At 40.5% G+C, this 21,010-nt stretch overlaps 1 protein-coding gene across 4 annotated transcripts in view; it reads left to right on the top strand.

Annotated features, from left to right (window-relative positions):
- The first annotated feature begins 2,492 nt into the window (after window positions 1-2,492).
- grna (granulin a) overlaps window positions 2,493-21,010 on the top strand; it is a 37,485-nt gene continuing 18,967 nt past the window's right edge. For 3 of the 4 annotated variants that reach the window (XM_037544860.1, XM_037544864.1, XM_037544862.1), the window contains exons 1-10: window positions 2,493-2,521; window positions 3,109-3,191; window positions 5,112-5,252; window positions 7,887-8,024; window positions 11,907-12,035; window positions 12,398-12,482; window positions 15,192-15,301; window positions 16,971-17,121; window positions 17,216-17,320; window positions 19,721-19,818. In XM_037544860.1, the coding sequence (XP_037400757.1) occupies window positions 3,180-3,191; window positions 5,112-5,252; window positions 7,887-8,024; window positions 11,907-12,035; window positions 12,398-12,482; window positions 15,192-15,301; window positions 16,971-17,121; window positions 17,216-17,320; window positions 19,721-19,818 (969 nt within the window). In that variant the 5' untranslated portion in view covers window positions 2,493-2,521; window positions 3,109-3,179. The remainder of the gene's footprint in view (window positions 2,522-3,108; window positions 3,192-5,111; window positions 5,253-7,886; window positions 8,025-11,906; window positions 12,036-12,397; window positions 12,483-15,191; window positions 15,302-16,970; window positions 17,122-17,215; window positions 17,321-19,720; window positions 19,819-21,010) is intronic. The other variant, XM_037544861.1, reaches the window with a different exon arrangement.

Consider the following 21,010-nt stretch of genomic DNA (forward strand, 5'->3'; position numbering starts at 1 on the left):
ATCTATCTATCTATCTATCTACCTATCTGTCTATCTATCTGTCTATCTGTCTGTCTGTCTGTCTGTCTGTCTGTCTGTCTATTTATCTATTTATCTGTCTATCTCTATCTCTGTCTGTTTGCCTGTCTTTCTATCTATCTGTCTGTCTGTCTATCTGTTTATTCACCTGTATGTCTGTCTGTCTATCTAACTATCTATCTAACTTTTTACAACGGAATTTCCAAGAAAGTTGGGACACTGTGCAGCATGACAAAAACTCTATATTTATTTGAAAATAGTACAAAGACAACAAATCAAATGTTGAAACATTTTGAAAAATGTATGCCCATACTTAAATTGATGCCAGCAACTCATTTCAAATAAGTTGGGACAGGAGCAACAGAAGGCTGGTAAAGTTGTGTAATGCTAATAAACGCATGGGGCAACATCTCACAGCTAATTAGGTTAATTGGCAGCAGGTCAGTAACATGATTGGGTATAAAAGAGCATCTCAGAGAGGCGGAGTATTTCAGAAGTAAAGATGAGGAGGGGTTCACCGCTCTGTGAAAGACTGCATGATCAAATAGTGCAAGAGTTCAAGAATAACATTTTTCAACGTAAAGTAAAAAAAACTCATCATCTATGGTATCACTAAAACATTCACAGAATAGGCAGTGCTGGCCGTGATCTTTGGGCCCTCAGGTGGCACAGCATTAAAAACAGAAATTGCTGCATGGGCTCAGTCTGCGAACACAGTTTGTTGCTGCATCCACAAATGAAAGTTAAAACTCTACCATACAATAAGCAACCATATATATAAAGGATTCATAAACACCGCCACCTTCTCTGAGCCTAAGATCATTTAATACTAAAGCAAAAGTGTCCTGTGGTCCGATGCATCAAAATTTGAAATACTTTTGGAAATCATAGACACACAGGATCCGTGATGTATGGGGGTGTGTTGGTGCATATTGCATGGGTGACTTGCATATCTTTGAAGGCGCCATTAATGCTGAATGATATTTACAGGTTTTGGAGCAACATATGCTGTCATCCAGATGACGTCTTTTTCAGGGAAGGCCTTGATTATTTCAGCAAGACTATGCCAAACCGCATTTTGCGCGTATTACAACAGCATGGCTCTGTAGTAAAAGAGTCCAGGTGCTAAACTGGTTTGGCTGCAGTCCAGACCTGTTACCACTGAAAACACTTGGCATATTATGAAGCAGCAGAGTGTTGTTAAAAGTAAAAAAGAAAAAAAGGAAAAAGACGAGGGTAAACATGCCCCTGTCCCAACTTTTTTGAAACAAGTTTCTGGCATCAAATTCAAAATGGGCATATATCTCAAACTGGGTTCTACACCAAAATAGTGCACTGTATGTCCAGTCAGAAACTTAGGATTTGACTGTAAAGTATAATTATTTCATAACTCAGTGTTTGAGTGAACTTGCACGTGTCCTCTAAATTTTGTATGGAATGTTGAAAATAGTGGAAACTATAGGTTTTTAATGGGGGCTATTTTGCCTCACAAGACCCTGCATGTATCCCTCCACCACGAATGGATCATTATATATTCATTTTAGTCCAAAATCTTCTCCAAACTATCATAAAACAGTGTCATCAGGCAGTGAATCATAACCATTTCATGTAGTAACTCTCTGTAAGGGAGCTTTCAGAGGTGGACGCCTGGTTCCTATCACCATCAATGTGAACAGTTCTGACTCTGTAACTTTCTCTAGATTGAAGCATTTCACAGCAAACCACTCTGAGCGACTCTGTTCACATCTCAACCGTCTACTTATAGTTTTGGTGGAGTTCTGCTTTAGGGAGAAAGATGGTCATCTACACCTGTGGACCTTTGGAACTGTTGGCATGGCTGTTCTATTTTAAATATGATCCAATTTGAATATGAGCTGCTTCACCTCCTACATCTTCAGGAGCGCTTTGCTGTACAGCTCCTTCAAAAACATTCTACATATCTAGAACATTTGTGTGTTAAAATCCACTTAAACACTAAAAATAAAAAGCACCGAGCTCCCTGTACCAAAAAAGCTTGTATGCTGAGTTCTCTACAGGACTGAAGTGGAACCTGTGCCTTTATGAGCTGAGAAGCTGAAGTGTGGCTTTGTTATTCTCTGTTTCGGATCCTTTTGGTCTAAAATAAAATGCTAAATGCGAATGCTAAAACTAAAGATCCTCAGTGAGAGGTTCTAAGCAGCCCGGCAGAACCTAGAGAATGAAATTAAACCTATGTCAACAAACGAAGAGAAATAAAAAGGAAATAAAACACATGTGGTTGTTACTTTTCTCCAAAAATGTACGTAGAAATGAAAAATAAAAATAGTCGCATTTGAAAAATAAGTGTGTACAGTTTAGCGTCCTGCACCACAGCCAGGACCCGCCTCTTCATCTGCTTGACTGACATCTGTGCGGGCCAATCAGCGTACGTCCAGTGCAGAGGGCGGGGCTTAGGAAGATACGGGCTGCAATAACCGCGCTTTCTGTTTTGTATTCTGCAGCGTCCACGGAGGAGAGAGGAGAGGTAGGAGGATCATCCTGTTTCCCCCGTTTTGTAGTCGAATTCCAGCGGTGTCTTCAAGTAACACTTACAGACTTCCAAAAAGCTTATTGATGAGCACATTAAGGCTTCATCCGCATCATCTGTTACTAAACAAACTCAGTTTTTACTCCTTCAGTTAGCGCACTAGCCCGAGCTACACGCCTCATTCATCGTTCTAACGCTGGATTTATGCTGTTTATATTGTTAGTTAGCAAAATTTGTCTCAATTTACAGCTTCCTAAAAAGTTTAAAAGCTACCACATTAACATACTGCATCACCTGTTACTATGCAGATTTACTTTTGACCGGCTCACTGATTCACACGCTTCATTTATCATCCAAAAACTGTATTTGTGCTCTGTGCTTACTTATTTTCGGTTTTTGGCCCTCGGTTTGGCTTTAACTTCATGCTTTCTGAGTTTAGCACCCACTGATAGTGTTTGTGAGAACAGTAGCAGTTCCTCTTAACCTGAACAGTGGTTTGAAGGACAATATGCTTTTCACCACATACTGCACTATAAAAAAAATCTTAAAATAAATTAATATTAAATACGTGCATTTCTTTAAAGGATACCAGGAGCTTCTGAGGGAGATTGCTTGTCATTTTGCCTAGAAGAGCTCCTGGAGACCCACTTTTCTCATGCATTTAAAAGTAAGTGAACTGACAAGGTTAGTTATATCGCTGAGTAGTTTTGAGGCTTTGAATAGGTTGTTTTGCAAAAGGGTGGTGATGACAGCAATATTATACATGTAATATATATATATATATATATATATTATACTGTTGTTAGAACAAAACCTTGTATCTCAGTTTTTGTAATTCTTCAGTTTTTGCTATAATTCGAAAATGCCTGTTGTTCTTTACATTGCATGCAAAAGTCATGATGAATGGACCAAAAGAAATGACCCAGAATTACTTGGAAAAAAAGTCTGATTCCATTGACTTACATTAAAAATAAAGTATGTTTTTTTTCCATGACAGTAATCCAGAGATGCATGAGCTCACTTACACACTGTCTCTGTTCTTCTCTCTCTCTACCAATGTATTATTGGATAGACACTGCATAAACAATGCAATTGCATAAGAAATGGTAAACTCTTTTTTTTAATCTTCATATCGGTGACAGCTTTGATTCCTATACATTTCTGAATGTCTTAAAAAATTCTACAAGCCCTCAAAAACACTGCTACCTTCACAGAGCTGGCAATAGTGTTACACCCTTAACAAAGATGGTTCCTTATAGGGTTCTTTAGTGAAGACATTGCTTCCATATGGAACAATGAACACTCAGAGAACCATTTCTATGCTTAAATTGTTATTTGCATGGTAAAATTTTTCTTCCGATTGAAGAAGAATGTGTTGCAAATTGCTGTTGTCGGAACAAACCTTGTATCCCCAAATTTACAACTTTACAGGAGAAGGAAAAAACCTTGACTTTCCATGTAAATCAATGGACCAAGACTTTTTTCTATGTCATTTTTGGTCATTTCTTTTGATCTGTTCATCATGAAAGTTATAGACAATGTAAAGAACAACAGATATTCTCAAATTATGTCAAAAGCTAAAAAAATGCCACGAATGGAGATACAAGGTTTTGTCCCAACAGCAGCGATATGTTTCTGTATTGCATTAAAAAGGGTTCTGCTATTTTTTATGATGTCAAGCTTGTAACAATAGAAAACCGCTTTTTGATGCTATAGAGAATCATATGCAACACATTCTCCATCAATTTGAAGAACCATTTCACCATGCAAAGAGCCACTTAAGCATGCAGATGGTGCTATATAAAACCATTGTCTTTACTAAGGAACCTTTGAAGACCCATTGTTTTTAAATGTATACTACTCTGCTGTGTTTCTGACTGTCCGCAGAAGACTCAAATGTGATAGTAATCAATGGTGGCTTCTATAGAAATAGATGGAACTGAACCAGTCAGAATTGTTTATAACACCAGTCAGATTGTGCTCCATGAAATGTGATGTTTTGTTCTCTCTGCCTTGTAAGATGTCTTGGGATAAACACTGTATGTCTGTATTTGGCTTCTATGCACGTGATATAGAGCTGATCATGATACTTCATATTTACAGTATAATATTTAATTTTTCTGGGTTATAATAAGTCGGAACTGGCAAAAAAGACCAGTTCCTGGTTGCTGGAGGAACATATCTTCCTCATAATTGTGTGCAGGCTTGGCACAAAGCCAAGGAGAATCAGCTTTTTATCAGAATGACCTCTGTGTTCCAGACGCCATCACACCACTCCTGTGTAAAGAGATATGAAAGCTGTTTTTTTCCACATTTAAAAGAGTGTGGTTGGGCATAGCTGAAGTGAAAGTGCAGTGCAGAAGTGTTTTAAGAGGGAGTAAAGTGATGGTGGACAATGGCGACACTGAAATCCATGTGATTCGAGAACTTTGAGGAAGTGAATCTCCCAAAATAAGGGAAGGCAGGCTGATGCAGTTTGAACTGTCCTGAAAAGGGAATTTTCACAATGCTATTTAAAAACAAACAAAAAACTCAACTCATTTGCATATTTCTTTAACATCCTCTGCTCAACTTCATCTTTGCGCAGATGCTGAGGTTAACGTTAGCCTTGGCCTTGCTGAACCTGGTGGTCGGCTCAAAGTGTCCCAGTCAGCAGCTGTGTGGGGACCAGCAGACATGCTGCCAGGTCCAGTCCTCTGGAGAGTACAACTGCTGCCCCTTCCATCAGGTCAGTCGACCACAGGATGATCATCATAGCATAGGCACCTTTGGAAATTATGTATACTGTTTTATATATATAGAATATATTGCTATATATTTTGAATATATATCTAGAGTGATAGCATCTGTCTAAAGCAAAAAAGATAGCACTGTCAGAAAGAAGAAGTAACCTAGGGGTCAGGTTCTCTTCCCTAAAGTACAGTTCACACCCAGTTGCATGCAAAAGTAAAACACCCCCAGCCAAGACACATTTTAATCATTTTATGAGTGAAATTTAACTCACTCAAACTCAAATTATGGCATTTTTCTGCACAATTTCTGTTCATTTTAGTTTGACATATTGGAATAAGTAAAACACACATATTGTGTTTTATTTTTCTTTTAAGATGTAATGCATTTATACATTAAACAATAACTGTGCATTAAAATGGAGACAGCTGTGTGCTCTGTGGGGGATGTGGACTGATGTACGTGTAGATAATCATCCAACTTAATGAACATATATACCAAAACATTTTCATATGGCTTATATCTACCCCCCAAGGCCCACCAGCTGACCTCAAGGAGTCAAAATACAGCATTTTAAGTTGAGAAAAGAGGAGTATAATATTAACACTTTACAGATGAAGCCCTTTTCACTGAACTTTAATGCCAAAATAAAGCAAAAAAAATTTATATATTTATATATATATATATAATACATATTGTGTAGAGACTCTGATTTTTGTTACAGTAGTGATGATGAGAAACGGGTTGTAGCGTCTACATCTTAACCTTTAAATTATGCTGGACGTTTGAGAAGTTGGAGGATTATACCTTTAACAGACTGCAAGTGCAGGACATTTTAGTGACAGTAATATGAATAGCAGCATATTACAATGCTATAAACATAGACTTGGTGCCGCTCAGATGGACTCAAGCTACTTTTGCTCACCATGTAGTAGGGAGTAGCTCAGATAAGTGGTCATATATTCATGAAATGCACAGCCGTAGTAGAGTGGACACAAAGGGACATAGTAAATTGTGGTCAGATAAGCTTGGCTAAGGATCAGATATGTTGTAATTACCTGTCCTTACTGCACTCATCCACGCATGTTCACAGGAGCTGATAAGGCTTTCCTCCCTATGCTACTACTTACACGTTGACTTGCTTTGCAATTCAAAATGTAGGGAAAGTGAATTATCAAGAAAGTGTGATAGACCACACTTGGCTTCTTCTGGCTTGTGATGGGCTTTTTTCCCTTATGATTATCTGTAAACTGTAAAATAATATTATTTTAAATGGGAGGAGTTATGCACAATCAGTAATAGGTGAACAATTACAGCAGAAAACCTGATGTCATCTACTGTATTCCTTAGATCAGGGGATGGCAACATGTAGATCATTTACTGCCCTGTTGTGGCTCCACAGCTGAATTAGATATGTAGGTAAAAATAAAATAATCCTCCTTTACAGTAAAGTAAAGCTCTGCTGATCGTTCAACTCAGTTTAACAGTAAATGGCCTTAAACGCTGGAGTTAATGTAGAACTGCTAATTCACCCTTTAACCCTGATGATCACTGCAGACTGCTGGTCACCATAGCAACACAGACAACAGTCTCGCCTAGCTGGTAGCTAACAAAAAGGCAAAGAGAGAGATTTAAGATGAACATTGATAATTTGGACTTAGTAGCATTTCTAATCACTCTAGCTGGTTTCCTGATAAGTTTAATCTGCAAAAATAAACTGTCAAACACTAAAAAGTTATGAAACTAAAGTGAGCTTCTCATTTGAATCTTCTTGTTCCACCTTAAATGGTGCAGCAGTTATATTCTGGCGCCTCAGGCACCATTTAAGGTGGAACGGGAAAATTGGAACAAGAAGCTGGTGAATGAGAAGAGACTTCAGACTCGTAAAAATTCAAACATTGACATTTTGCAGGAAATTATTCTACTTTTGGAAAAGTTTCCCGCCGGTGAGAAAAGCTTAAAGCAGATCAAAGCAAGTCTGCATTTTGTTTGTATGTTTAGGCCATACTAGGTCATCAGCACATAGCGAGACATATTTACAACCAAGATGGTAAACTATAGTTCTGCATTGTTCTGTAAATAGGAATTACAGTAGTTTGTCTGTAAAATTACAGAAAATAGCTGGAATATCTACTATAAAATGTAATGTTTTATATAGCGCAGCTATACTTACAGTTCTTATAGTCACAGTTATATGTTCACCTACAAACAGGCTTTATAAAGCTTTTTCAGATATATCATCTTATTCTTGATCATTGGATTTTGCATGCATTACTAAAATAAACCTCATAAGTGTTTATATATTAGCTTGATTTATATGAAGGATAGGCAAGATGAGACCTGCATATTATAAATGATGTTTTTATACACTTTATTAGGTCCACCTACCTTGAATCTACACATATTGTATCAACTCCACTTAGCATGAACGTAATTTATTAATAATAATAGAGAATATGTTAACTTATTTTCACATTGAAAAGAAAAAGAAACATATAATTTGACTGACCAGAGGTGCTCAAACTTATGCATATGACTGTTCTTATAAGCAGGTTATAATTAAAAATTATAAAGCAATAAAAATGCTATTGAGACATCATCACAGGTTGAGATCACTCACAAATGTGTGCAGGGAGAGTGTTGTGAGGACCACCTACACTGCTGTCCTGAGGGGATGTTGTGCCAAACACCACAATCCAAGTGTACAAACTCGACTCACTCTCTGCCCTGGACTGAGAGGATATCTGCCAAAAAGACTGACCTCGCTAAAGTAAGACCACCGAAATCAAACCACGTGATCTACTGCAGCATTAACTCAATCTACACTGTTTCTTCTTTCTCTTCCTTTTTGGCTGTTTTCGCTTTTTGCTGCACTGTTTGATATAGTTCAGAAATGCAGTTGTGTAATCTTGTTATCTGTTAACAAAGCAGTTAGTTAGTTCTCACTCCTTTCCATCTCAAGGTCAGCCTGAGAACAAAATGGACCTGTTTTAGCTTATTTCATATCACATTAAGCACAATCCACATCATTCAAAAGACCAAATTCTTACATGTCCATAATTGTGTAGGGACTTTTGTCACCTCTAAATGCCTTCTGATGTTTGGCTGTGTCACATTACGACAGAGAAAAAGTATACTAACTGACACGAAGGCTTTCTTCACACAGAGCAGGTAAAAGTGGCCCAAATCTGATTTTTTTCTTCATATGTGACACAGATGTGTCTGTGTGAACAGCAAAAACACATTGAATCTGACATTTTCAATTACAATTTGAGACGCTTTCATATGTGCTACTGAAATCCAACATGTATCTGATCTGCAGTGATGCAAAATTAAAGAGACTTATCAAAACCCTCCGTGCTCGAAGAGATTTCAAAAGAAAAGGCTGAACATGGCTGCAGGAGAACGAGGCTACAGTGTCAAAGATCAGTTAAAAGTCTAAAAGCAGAGTTCAAAGAATGAACACAAATAAACCAAAGAAGTGAGCATGCCCTTTTTACGGCTCAAACACATTCTGGGTGATGAGCCCTGCTGTCACTCAGCGAAGAGTCGTGATCGCTTATATAGCAGTTGGCTGTTCATTTCGACAAACTGTACTTTCCCTCCCTCCATTACATCAGGATCGTCCATACTAGGCTCCACCCTAGCAAAAAAAGTGAGGCAAGAGTTCAATGTGACTGCAGCTTTAGGCATGCAGCTAGCACCATGCTAGCTGGTAAGATATAAACTACATTAGCCCTATAGCTACAATTAAAAACCAAATAAGCAAACTTTAGATGCCAACATGTCTTAGCTAATGAACTGCATTTGAGACAAAGGTAAATTAGATTTTTAGCTGAACTATCACTTGAAACTTGAGGGTCTGTATGAGGACTCTTGCATATTAGTTTTATAGAACCTAATAAATTCAATTGACTCAACAGTCTTAAAACAGCACTATTTTTAATGAGCGTTGAAAGAAGTGTCATTCCTGAGTGAGGAGAATAAAAATACACTGCTGTGAGTCACCCTGTAAAGCCTAAAATAATCATTTAAACGTCAGCGGTGTCTGATGGGTTTTTTTCACACCATGTTGTACATCTTTACATATTCACATCACATGCACATGCTCAAAGAGAAGGTCTGGCCCAATGTTTAGGTCTCAAGTGATCTCAGCATCAACACTATACTGATGAAGATGTGATGACATTAGTTAACTATTTGCTCACAACCTTGGACGATGCATCCGTCACCAAGTTTAGAGTTCTCTTTGCATGCTCTTTCAATCATTAGATTCATCCGCTCAGGGAAGGGGTCCAAAGCACAACCCTTCTTCTTCTTTCGGCTGCTCCCTTTAGGGGTCGCCGCATCATCTGCCAACCATCTCCATGTCCACCATCACTACATCCATAAACCTTCTCTGAGGTCTACCTCTTCTCCTTCTACCCGGCAGCTCCATCTCCAACATTCTTTGACCAATATATCCACTATTCCTCCTCAACACATGTCCAAACCATCTCAACCTGGCCTCTCTGGCTTTATCTCCAAACTGCTCCACCTTCACTGTCCCTCTGATCTGCTCATTTCTAATCTTGTCCATCCTTGTCACTCACAACGAAAATCTCAACATCTTCATCTCCGCCACCTCCAGCTCAGCCTCCTGTCTTTTAGACAGAGCCACAGTCTCCAAACCATACATCATAGCAGGACGCACTACTGTCCTGTAAACCTTCCCTTTCACTCTTGCTGCTATCCTTCTGTCACACATCACTGCCTTCTCTCCTAAACATCTCCATACCTCCACAGGTATGTCATCTGGACCAACTGCCTTTCCATTCTTCATCCTTTTTAAAGCTGCCCTCACTTCCACCTTACTATTTCTCTGCACTTCCTGATCCACTATCTCTCCCCCGTTGTCCTCTTCTCTCTCTCGTTTTCCTCATTCATTAGTTCTTCAAAGTACTCCTTCCATCTACTCAACACTCTCTGTTCACTCACTAGTACATTTCCCTCTCTATCCTTTATCAGCCTAACCTGCTGTACATCCTTTCCAGCTCTATCTCTCTGTTTAGACAAATGATACAAGTCCTTTACTCCTTCTTTACTGTCCAGCCTCTCATACAGCTCATCATAGGCCTGAGCCTTTGCCTTTGCCACCATTCTTTTTGCTATGCGACTAGCCTCACAGTACTCCTGCCTACTTCCTTTATCTCTCTGGTTGTCCCACTTTTTCTTAGCTGCCTTCTTCTTCTGAATACTCTCCTGGACTTCCTCATTCCACCACCAACTTTCCTTGTCTTCTTTCCTCTGACCAGACGAAACACCCAACACATTTTTGCCAGTTTCTCTCACCTCCTTAGCTGTAGTTTCCCAGTCCTTAGGTAGCTCCTCACTGCCCCCAAGGGCCTGTTGCAATATTTCCCTGAACTGCCTGCAACCATCCTCCTCCTTCAGCTTCCACCATCTAATCTTTGGCTCTGTCTTCTCTCTCTTCCTCTTCTTTGTTTCTAATGTCATTCTACAGACAACCACCCTATGCTGCCTTGCTACACTTTCCCCTGGCACCACTTTACAATCTCCAATCTCCTTTAGGTGGCATCTCCTGCTAAGGATATAATCCACCTGTGTGCACCTCCCTCCACTCTTGTATGTCACCCTGTGTTCTTCTCTCTTCTGAAAATACGTGTTCACCACAGCCATTTCCATTCTCTTTGCAAAATCTACAACCATCTGACCTTCTGCAATTCTGTCTTTCACACCATACATACCCAGCACCTCATCATCCCCTCTGTTCCCTTCACCAACATGTCCATTGAAGTCTGCACCAATCAGTAATCTCTCCTCTCTAGGGACACCATCTACCACTTCATCCATCTTACTCCAAAATTCCTCTTTCTCCTCTAACTGACAACCAACCTGTGGTGCATATGAACTGACAACATTCAAAATTACACCATCAACCTCCAACTTCAGACTCATGATCCTGTCTGACACTCTCTTTACATCCAGAACACTTTTCACAAGCTGTTCCTTTAGGATTATCCCTACTCCATTTCTCTTCCTCTCTACACCATGATAGAACAGTTTGAATCCACCTCCAATGTTCCTGGCCTTGCTTCCTTTCTCCTGGACACACAGAATATCTACCTTTCTTCTCTCCATCATGTCTGCAAGCTCTCTGCCTTTACCAGTCATTGTCCCTATGTTCAGAGTCTCTACTCTAACCTCCACACTCCTGCCTTTCCTTCTCTCTCGCTGCCTTCTAACCCGCCTTCCTCCTCTCCTCTTTGATGGTCTTCGACCTACAGTAGTCCAATTTCCACTGGCACCCTGCTGGTCAACAGCACCGGAGGCGTTGTTAACCTGGGCCTCGACCGATCCGGTATGGCAATCATATTTGTGATCCGCATGATAGTTTTGGCACAAGTTTTATGTCGGATGCCCTTCCTGACGCAACCCTCACCATTTATCCGGGCTTGGGACCGGCACCAGAAGTACACAAAGTACACCCTAATGGCTGGGGGTCCAAAGCACAGCCCATGTTGCAAAATTTTCTTTCATACCCAATTACATATTTCCACCAGAGGGGTCTCCAAGTCCCCAAAATCTACATAGTGCAGCTTTAGAACTACTCACTAAGTATTGAGCTTGATGAAGTCTTATATTCTCTCAGTCATTCAGAATGATCAGCTCTTCTGTGGCCAGCAAGGATAACATCATCTGCCCGGATAATACTTCCTGCCCAGCGGAGTTCTCCTGTCTGAAGCTGTTTGATAGATACAGCTGCTGTCCTGTCACACAAGTATGTTATCTCAGTAGCAAGCATGTTTTTTTATATAACTTATACATATATAACTTAAGAATAAATACAAATATACATAGACACAGTAGAAAGTAACAAGTAATTCAGAGATCCAGAAAATTGAATACACTCTCAAATTATTTCGTAGAGTTTATTAAGTTCTCAGACTTTACAACTGGAGACTTTCCGGACTGTTTCTTTTAATTTGTAATTGAATATAAAGGAACTGTGAATTAAGATGTGCAGAAAGTTTGCAGAATAGGTTGTGTAAGGTTTAAACACACTGATTTAGGAAGTGGTCCTGCAGCCTGAAAGGCTGATGCAGGCAGAATGGCTGATTTTAATGGATTTTCTGTTTCCAGGGCATCATCTGCACGGATGGAAAACACTGCTGTCCAAACGATCATGAGTGCACTGTGGACAGCACCTCCTGCATCAAAAAGAAAGGTGAGGAAAACAGACACATGACACATAACACATCCTTACATTTGTAAGTCGTAATACAGTGTTTCTCCACTCTAGTATTCAAAGACTGAAAGGAAAATATTTAACCTACAATAAACTGCACTTTCAGCACTTTTCAGTAAACACTATGAAATATTCTGTGTATACTTTGAATTATTCAAGTCAAATCTTGTGGCAGCACAAAGCAGCATCACATTATACAGGACCCCATAGAGTGCGAATACATGTGAAACAGTGCAGAATATACAATAAAGACATAAAAATAAATACACAAAACAATAAACATACCAGGCAGTAAACATACAGGATGATACATTCACAAAACGATACATTCACAAAACGATTCTAACCACCACTACTCACCTGATAACCATACTCAACTAAGCACCAGCGTCTACCATCGGCAGAGCCTGCTACAGCTGAGAAATCAGCCACAAGCTCTGCTTCCAAATGAACTGCGGGAAGAGCCGCGTGAGTTAGGCTTGCTACAATTCCTGGCGCTGTGTGAGCCTGCTGGCTGAAAGCAACACACAACCAGCCATTCCATTGCTCCTTCTCTCTAACGTTTGTTCCTTGGAGAATAAATTGGACTACCTCCGGATTCAGCGGGCTACCCAGCATGAGTTCAGAGACTGCTGTGTTTTTGTTTTTACGGAAACGTGGATGACAGGCTCCACTTAGCTGTACAGCTCGATGGCTGTTGTGCTTCTGTGTGGACAGAGATGCTGAGCTGTGCGGTAAGACTTGAGGTGGAGGCCTGTGTATTTACATCAACACTGAATGGTGTGAAAACGCAGCGCTAGTCTCTAGTCACTGCTCACAGCTGGTGGAGTTTGCGATTGTCAGAGCCAGGCCATTTTATTTGCCTAGAGAGCTAAGTTCGCTGTATATAATAGAGGTGTATATAGCTCATAGTGCTAATGCTAATGCCGCACTGAACGAGCTGTACAGCGCTATCAGCAACCTCCAGAACACAAACCCAGATGGACTGACTGGCTACATCAGCAAGTGCACTGATGATGTTACTGTCTCCAAACCCGTCACAAATCACCCCAACCAGAAGCCATGGATGACTGCAGAGGTGCACATGTTGTTGAGAACCCGCGACAAGGCTTTTAAGTCAAGGGACAAAGCAAGCCTCAGGGTGGCAAGAGCAAAGCTCTCCCAGTCCATCAAAGAGGCTAAGCATGCCTTCTCAAAGAAAATCCATGCTCATTTTTAAAACACTGCTGACACACGGCACAAGTCACCTCCACCTGCTTGTGAGAGTGATGCCTCCCTTCCATACATGCTTAACAACTTCTGTGCTCAGTTTGAGGCACAGAACGGCACGATGGTGAGGAAAACCACACCTTCTCCAAGTGAACAGGTACTGTGTCTGTCCACTGCTGATGTGCAGAGAACTCTCTTGAGTCAACCCATGAAAAGCACCAGGATCCGACAACATACCAGGCAGAGTGCTGTCTGATGTTCTCACGGACATATTCAACATCTATCTCTGAGCACGACAGTCGTTTCAACGTGCTTCAAGTCCACCATCATCATCCCCATGCTGAAGAAGTCTCCAGTGTCCTGCCTCAGTGACTACCGTCCCGTTGCACTCACTCCCATCATCATGAAGTGGTTCGAGAGGCTTGTCATGAAACACATTAAAGAGCAGCTTCCTCCTTCACTGGACCCACTGCAATTTGCATGTCGCCCCAATCCCTCAACAGACAACGCCATGTCCACCACACTCCACCTGGCTCTCTCCCAATACAATTGTCTCCCAAGACAATATAGACACCTACGTCAGAATGCTGTTCATAGACTTCAGTTCAGCATTCAACACCATCATTCCTTAGCAGATGATTGGAAAACTGACCCTGCTGGGTCGGAACACTTCCCTCTGTGACTGGATCCTGGATTTCCTATCTGAGAGACCTCATTTAGTCAGGATAGGAAATAACATCTCCAGCACCACCACACTGAGCACCGGTGCCCCTCAGGGCTGTGTGCTCAGTCCACTACTGTTCACTCTACTGACTCACGACTGTACTGCAAAGTACAGCTCAAACCACATCATCAAGTTCGCTGATGACACGACTGTGGTGGGTATGATCAGAAAGAACGATGAGTCAGCATACAGAAAGGAGGTGCAGCAGCTAACGGACTGGTGCGGAGCCAACTACCTGTCTCTGAATGTAGACTAAGGAGATGGTTGTTGACTTCCGAAAAGTGCGAGGTGGCCACCCCCCACTGAACATCACTGGCTCTGCTGTGGAAATCGTCAGGAGCACCAAGTTCCTCAGTGTCCATGTCACAGATAACCTCACCTGGTCCCTCAACACCAACTCCATAGCCAAGAGTTTTGTGAGTTTGTTTACTGAATCTCTCTCTCTCTCTCTCTCTCTCTCTCTCTCTCTCTCTCTCTCTCTTCTCTCTCTCTCTTTTCTCTCTCTCTTTTCTCTCTCTCTTTTCTCTCTCTCTCTCTTTTCTCTCTCTTTTCTCTCTCTCTCTCTTTTCTCTCTCTCTCTCTCTCTCTCTCTCTTCTCTCTCTCTCTCTTCTCTCTCTCTCTCTTCTCTCTCTCTCTCTCTCTTCTCTCTCTCTCTCTTTCTCTCTCTCTCTCTCTCTCTCTCTCTCTCTCTCTCTCTCTTCTCTCTCTCTCTCTTTTCTCTCTCTTTTCTCTCTCTCTCTTTTCTCTCTCTCAGCAGAACCTGTCCGGGCTGTTAGGTGTGCTGATGGTGTGTCAGAGTGCCCAGTGCAGACTTCGTGCTGTGCGACTGCAGACGGAGGGTGGGGCTGTTGCCCCATGCCCAGGGTAGGTGTCAGACTGAGGCAGAACAACTTTACTCATAATTGTTTTTCAGACTGTACCGTTCAGTCCGTAGCACATGCAATCCATATACAGCAGCTGAGCTGCAGAAACAACCATTATCTCTTAATTAGTGTTCAGTTAAAATTCTGCATCTCTTGCTGTTTATATTTTTAATCTGATCTATCATTTTCTTATATGATCTTAAATTAGTACTCATAATTTCTTGCTGTTAAGCTTTATCACCTCTTTGTAGAGCACTTTGAGCTGCCACCTGCATTCAGTATTCACCAGAATAAAAAATTATGGGCTTTATAAATATTTCGACCTCAGATTCCTTGATTTTTGCCCATTTTCTGTGAAGAACATATAAAGTACCCTTCACTCTGTTCACCCCCCTATACATTTATATTACATATGTAGCGCTGGGCTGAACCTGCAGGGAGTAAAAGTGTCCTTTACTCTGTTCTCCTCCTACATGGCCTGCTGTTAGTGTGCGTGTCTCTGTGTGTGTATGTGTTTGTATATTTGTGTGTGTGTGTGTGTGTGTGTGTGTGTGTGTGTGTGTGTGTGTGTGTGTGTGTGTGTGTGTGTGTGTGTGTGTGTGAGGGTGGACAACATGGACAGGCTGCTGACTAGCTACAGCTGCTAAAGGAGACCCTACACTTTTTACATAAATTATTATGGCTGTAATGATTTAGTAATACAGTAAAGTGGTGGGTCCACCAGACCACTGAGTAACAAACACATCAACGCCACACAAGGGTTTAATGCATGATTTGCCACTTCTGGCAAATTTTCACATCTGAAGCAATTTTCCAGGTTGGGAACTTGATCGGAAATGAGCAACAGCATGGATGATCTCAGTATGAGAGGAGAAACTAGTCATTCATTAGCCTTGCAGTCGAGCTCTACACTCTCAGAAAAAAGGTAGAAAACAGTGTCTTATCACTGAGGTGGTACCCTATCTCAGTACCTTTAGTAGGGGAACATAACTGTACCGTAATCCACTGAACTGATATTTTCTAAAAATGTTCTAGTACTGACTATACATACCTCGTCTCGTCTCCAGCCTTTTTATTTTACTGTTCTGTTTTAAAACATTCGGGAATGAAAAGGTACAAATACGAACTTTTCACCTGGAAAAACTTATTTAAGTTTCACATTTGGACATTAAAACCACTGCTGTACCTTTGAGGGAACATTTACATTGTTTGTACCTTGATGAAGGAAAATGTAGCTGCACTGAACCTTTATTTCTAACAGTGTAGAGTAATCCGAGGCTCTCTGATGTTTTCACACATTTGATTTTAACTCAGAATGTTCAAGAGCCCTGTTGTGTGAGTGGTGAAACTCAATGGGTGGTTCAGGCAACAACCAATGAAAGAGCTTTTCCCAGTGAAAAGTTTGTATTGGTACTTTTTCATAGCCGAATGTTTTAGAACAGAAAATAAAAAGCCTGGAGACGAGGCCGGGTGTATGGAGTCAGTACAGCTTAGAAGATATGATTTCAGTGGATTATGATTATGACAAGAGGGGAACTGACCCAGTGACAGTTTAGTACCTTTATTTCTGAGAGTGTTCTGTGTGCAGTAGATGGACAATAAGTGTGTGATGCCGACTGTTTTCTGAAGTTTCTAGTTTTGGCCCAACTTAATATATGTTTCCTCCACAGGCTGTGTGCTGTGCAGATAAAGTGCACTGTTGTCCAGAAGACAGCGTCTGCCATGTGAACAGCTCTAAATGTGTGACCTCCACCAAGCAGGAGCTGCCCATGTGGGCCAAATTCCCTGCCCGGCTGAGAGCAGACTGGGAGGACCGCAAACGTGAGATGCTATCCCACAATGCACCATACCTTAACAAAGTGTTAGTAGACCTCTTTTTCTTTTATATCAATTAATTGATTGTCCTCTCTTACAGCTGAAGCAGTGACCCCAAAGATGACCACTGAACAACCGGAAACCTCTACGACATCACGGAGCACTGCTGCTACTACTACCACTATGACTATTGCTGTTTCAAAGGGTGAGCAGGACTGATGGAATAAACAATAATCTTAACAGTTTTTAACCCTTTGTTAGCCATGGCCAGTATTAGGACTATGGTTGGGAATCTCTGGGCACCTTATGGTTCGATTCGATTATGATTCAGAGGCTACGATGCGATTATAAAAATATTATTGTTGCATCTGTTTTATAATAGAGGATTTCTTTTTTCTCACTGTGTGAGGACTTGGCACTTTCAAAGCAAAGTATTTGTAATAATTCATAATGAATTTACTTCCAGTGTCTTTGTTTATTATACTGGAAGACTCATTCACTGCTCTTGTTTGGAGCACATTAGACACTGCTGCCACTCATCTGTGATAAAATACGCTGTTACGGTGACATAAGATCCTGTGGTGATGGGTGTCTATGAAGCACGTTACAGCCGTCCTACTTGTTTTCTTCAGTGATTTCATTACTTCGGTTCTGGTCTCATTGTAGAGATTGGGGGGATTGCTGTGTCAGTAAAATATCTTCAAGGCTAGACACTGTATTTCAGTTCCAAAGTGTGCAACATAGTGCAAAAGCCCTGGTTCTCAAAGACTGAGAACTTGTGTGCAGACTGTAGGTCACTTATGCAACGCAGTCTTGCCTGGCTAGTAGCTACCAAAAGGCAAAAAGAAAGACTTAAGACGAACATTTGGAGACGAATAGACTTATTCACATTTATGAGCACTGCAGTTCTTTCCTGTTATGTAAAATCTACAACAAGAGACTGTCAAACACTAAAAAGTTGCAAAAATGAAGTTTCTCCTTTGATTTGTCCCACCTTAAATGGGTGCTGCATTTACATTCAGCGCCTCAGTCAGAATTTAAGGTGGAATGGGAAAATTCAAACAAGAAGCTGGAGAATGAGGAGTGACTTCAGCCTCGTAAAATAAGACATTTTACAAGAAACTGATCTACTTTTGAGGAAAAGTTTTCTGGTGGAGATGGGAGGAAAGTGGCTATACCTGAGCAAAAGCTTAAAGCAGAGCAAAGTAAGTCTGCGTTTTTGTTTATATTTTTTAGTCTATTCTAGGTCATTCGAGCATACTGAGACATACTGGGCATTAAATGTTGTGGCTCCCAAGGTGGTTTGATTTTTGTTGAAAGGACAAAATGGTTCTTCTTAACATTTGGGTTGTCGACTCCTGACCTAACGGGTTTTAATGCAGAGGGTGCAGAGGAGCTTGTGTTTTTGTTTTGTGCCACCGCAGTGTGTCCAGGCGCTGCACTTCTGCGCGTCCAAATTCCACCCTGCCCAGTCTGTCAGCATCACGTTATCAATTAAAATGTAGAAAATTGATTTGTGAATCGATTCAGAATTGTTCACGTCCGCATTGCAATGCATTTAAGAATCGGTTTTTCCTCCCACCCCTAATTAGGACCTACCTGATAAACTGCTTGACCAATACGTTCTGTCGATTTAAAGGATCCATGGATTAATTGGGAATAACTTGTTAAAAACATTCCTTTTATGTTTAAAAGATGATAACATACAGTCACAGGCAAAAGTTTGCTCAGAGTTAAAGTTAAAGAGGAATCCCATCAGTTTTTCAAAATTCCTGCATAATTCAATCAAGATGTAAAAAAAGGCCATTCACAGTGGTCAGATGTTAATTCCTCCATTCTAGAGAAACATATCAACTGAGATGCCATTGTAATCACTATCCAAAACCAACAGTTAACCTGCATGTGTCTTCTGAGTTTTATATGTAATGTTTAAAATGACAAATAAGATGTAAATAGGAACATTTTACATGTACCTTGAAAAATGTACCTTGAATGGATAAAAAAAAAAAAAAATTTTAAGCCAAAACATTATCTCAAAACGGACCCAAACACAGGAAACACTCTGTGAGCTATTAGAGGTGGACACCTGGTTCCTATCACCAGAAGGTTATTCCTTGGAGCCCACAGTACATGACTGAAGTGCCCTTGAGCAAGACACCTAACCCCCAACTGCTCTCCGGGTGCTGCAGAGACCGCTCAGTAGTTTCAGAGAAACAATACCTCGCAGTGATAGTATCTAAAGCCCGGGCTTTTGTACTCTAAGGGAAAATGAGACACAGGTGTAGACAGTTAGAATTCGGGGGACTGTGAGCGCTGATAGAAGCGCCAGCTGGAGTCCAGAGTCACATGAACTCCCAGCGCATTCTGGGAGTTGGAGTTTGAGTCTGATCGAGGAGTCAAATGCGTGACAGATGCAGACAGATGCAGACAGATGCTAGCCAGAGATGAAGTTTCTAAGGGTGCTTTCACACCTAACGTGTTTGGTGTAGACCTGTCAAATCTTTTTCTTTAGTTCACTCTGTTTTGATCGTTTTCACTTCAGTTGCTCAGGTTACATCCTCAATTAATAAAAATCAATGTTGCTTTGTTTTCTGTGTGTGTTTAGGTGCTGATGTTCCCTGTAACGACACTGTGGGCTGTGCTGATGGAGACACATGCTGTAAGAATGCTCAAGGAGATTGGAGCTGCTGTCCTTTACCTGAGGTATGTGTGTCTCACTTCTCACTGTTTATCAGCTAAAATAAAAGCTTATATTACATTGTGGGTCTTTTAAACTTTTAAACTATAGGCTTATTTTTCATCTTTTAATCTTAAGACTTATTATTCATTATGTACTATAAATTGTTGACTATTTATATTTCAGTATCTACTATGAATGATTTAGTAACTACTATAAATTATTCAATATCTTCTATGAATTTTTCAGTATCTAGTGTAAATAATTCCTTATCTACTATGAATTATTTAGTACCTATTAGGATTATTCTGTAACTATTAGGGGTGGGGGAAAACTAGATTTTTGGATGCATCGCAATGCGGACGTGGACGATTCTGAATCGATTCACAAATATCAAAAATTGATTTTCTAAGTATTTAATTTATAATGTAATGTTGACAAAATGCAAAAATTGCTTAGAAGGGCGGAACTGCATAACATAACAAAAACACTAGTGGATGAGTGAGAAACCTGACCAGCATCCTCTGCATTAAAGCCAGGTTAGATCAGCAGTCACAACCCAAATGTTTAGAAGAGACATTTTGTCCTTTCGGCAAAAATCAAACCACTTTGAGAGCCACAGCATTGAATGTCCAGTATGTCTCAATGTGTGCTGATGTCCTATTATAGGCTAAAAAATCTAAACGAAAACACAGACTTACTTTGCTCTGCTTTAAGTTTTAGCTTAGCTGTAGCTGCTTTCCTCCCCTTTCCGACAGGAAAATTTTCCTCAAACGTTCGAGAGTTTCTTGTAAAATGTTTCTCAACGTTCGACTGTTTTACAAGAGTGAAATCGCTTCTCATTCTCGAGATTCTTGATTGAATTTTCCCGTTCCACCTTAAATGGTGCCTGATGTGCCAGAACGTAAACACGTCACCATTTAAATGGTGGAAAATTCAAAAAGTGTTTGACAGTCTCTCATTGCAGATTTAATGTTCCAGGAAACCAACTGTGCTGCTTATAAACGTGAATAAGTCTGTTCATCTCCAAATGTTCAAGTAAACAATGCCAAAGCTTCCACCTGGATTGGAAGTGAACTCGCATTTTATTGCAGATGAGTGGCAGCAGCGTCTCATGTGCTTCATAAGGGATCATTACAAATACTTTGCTTTAAAAGTACAATATTGTCACAGAGTGAGAAAAAGAAATCCTGTATAGAAAAAAGATGCATCGATAAT

Source organism: Pygocentrus nattereri, chromosome 14 (assembly GCF_015220715.1).
Source record: "Pygocentrus nattereri isolate fPygNat1 chromosome 14, fPygNat1.pri, whole genome shotgun sequence".
Taxonomy (NCBI): Eukaryota; Metazoa; Chordata; class Actinopteri; order Characiformes; family Serrasalmidae; genus Pygocentrus; species Pygocentrus nattereri.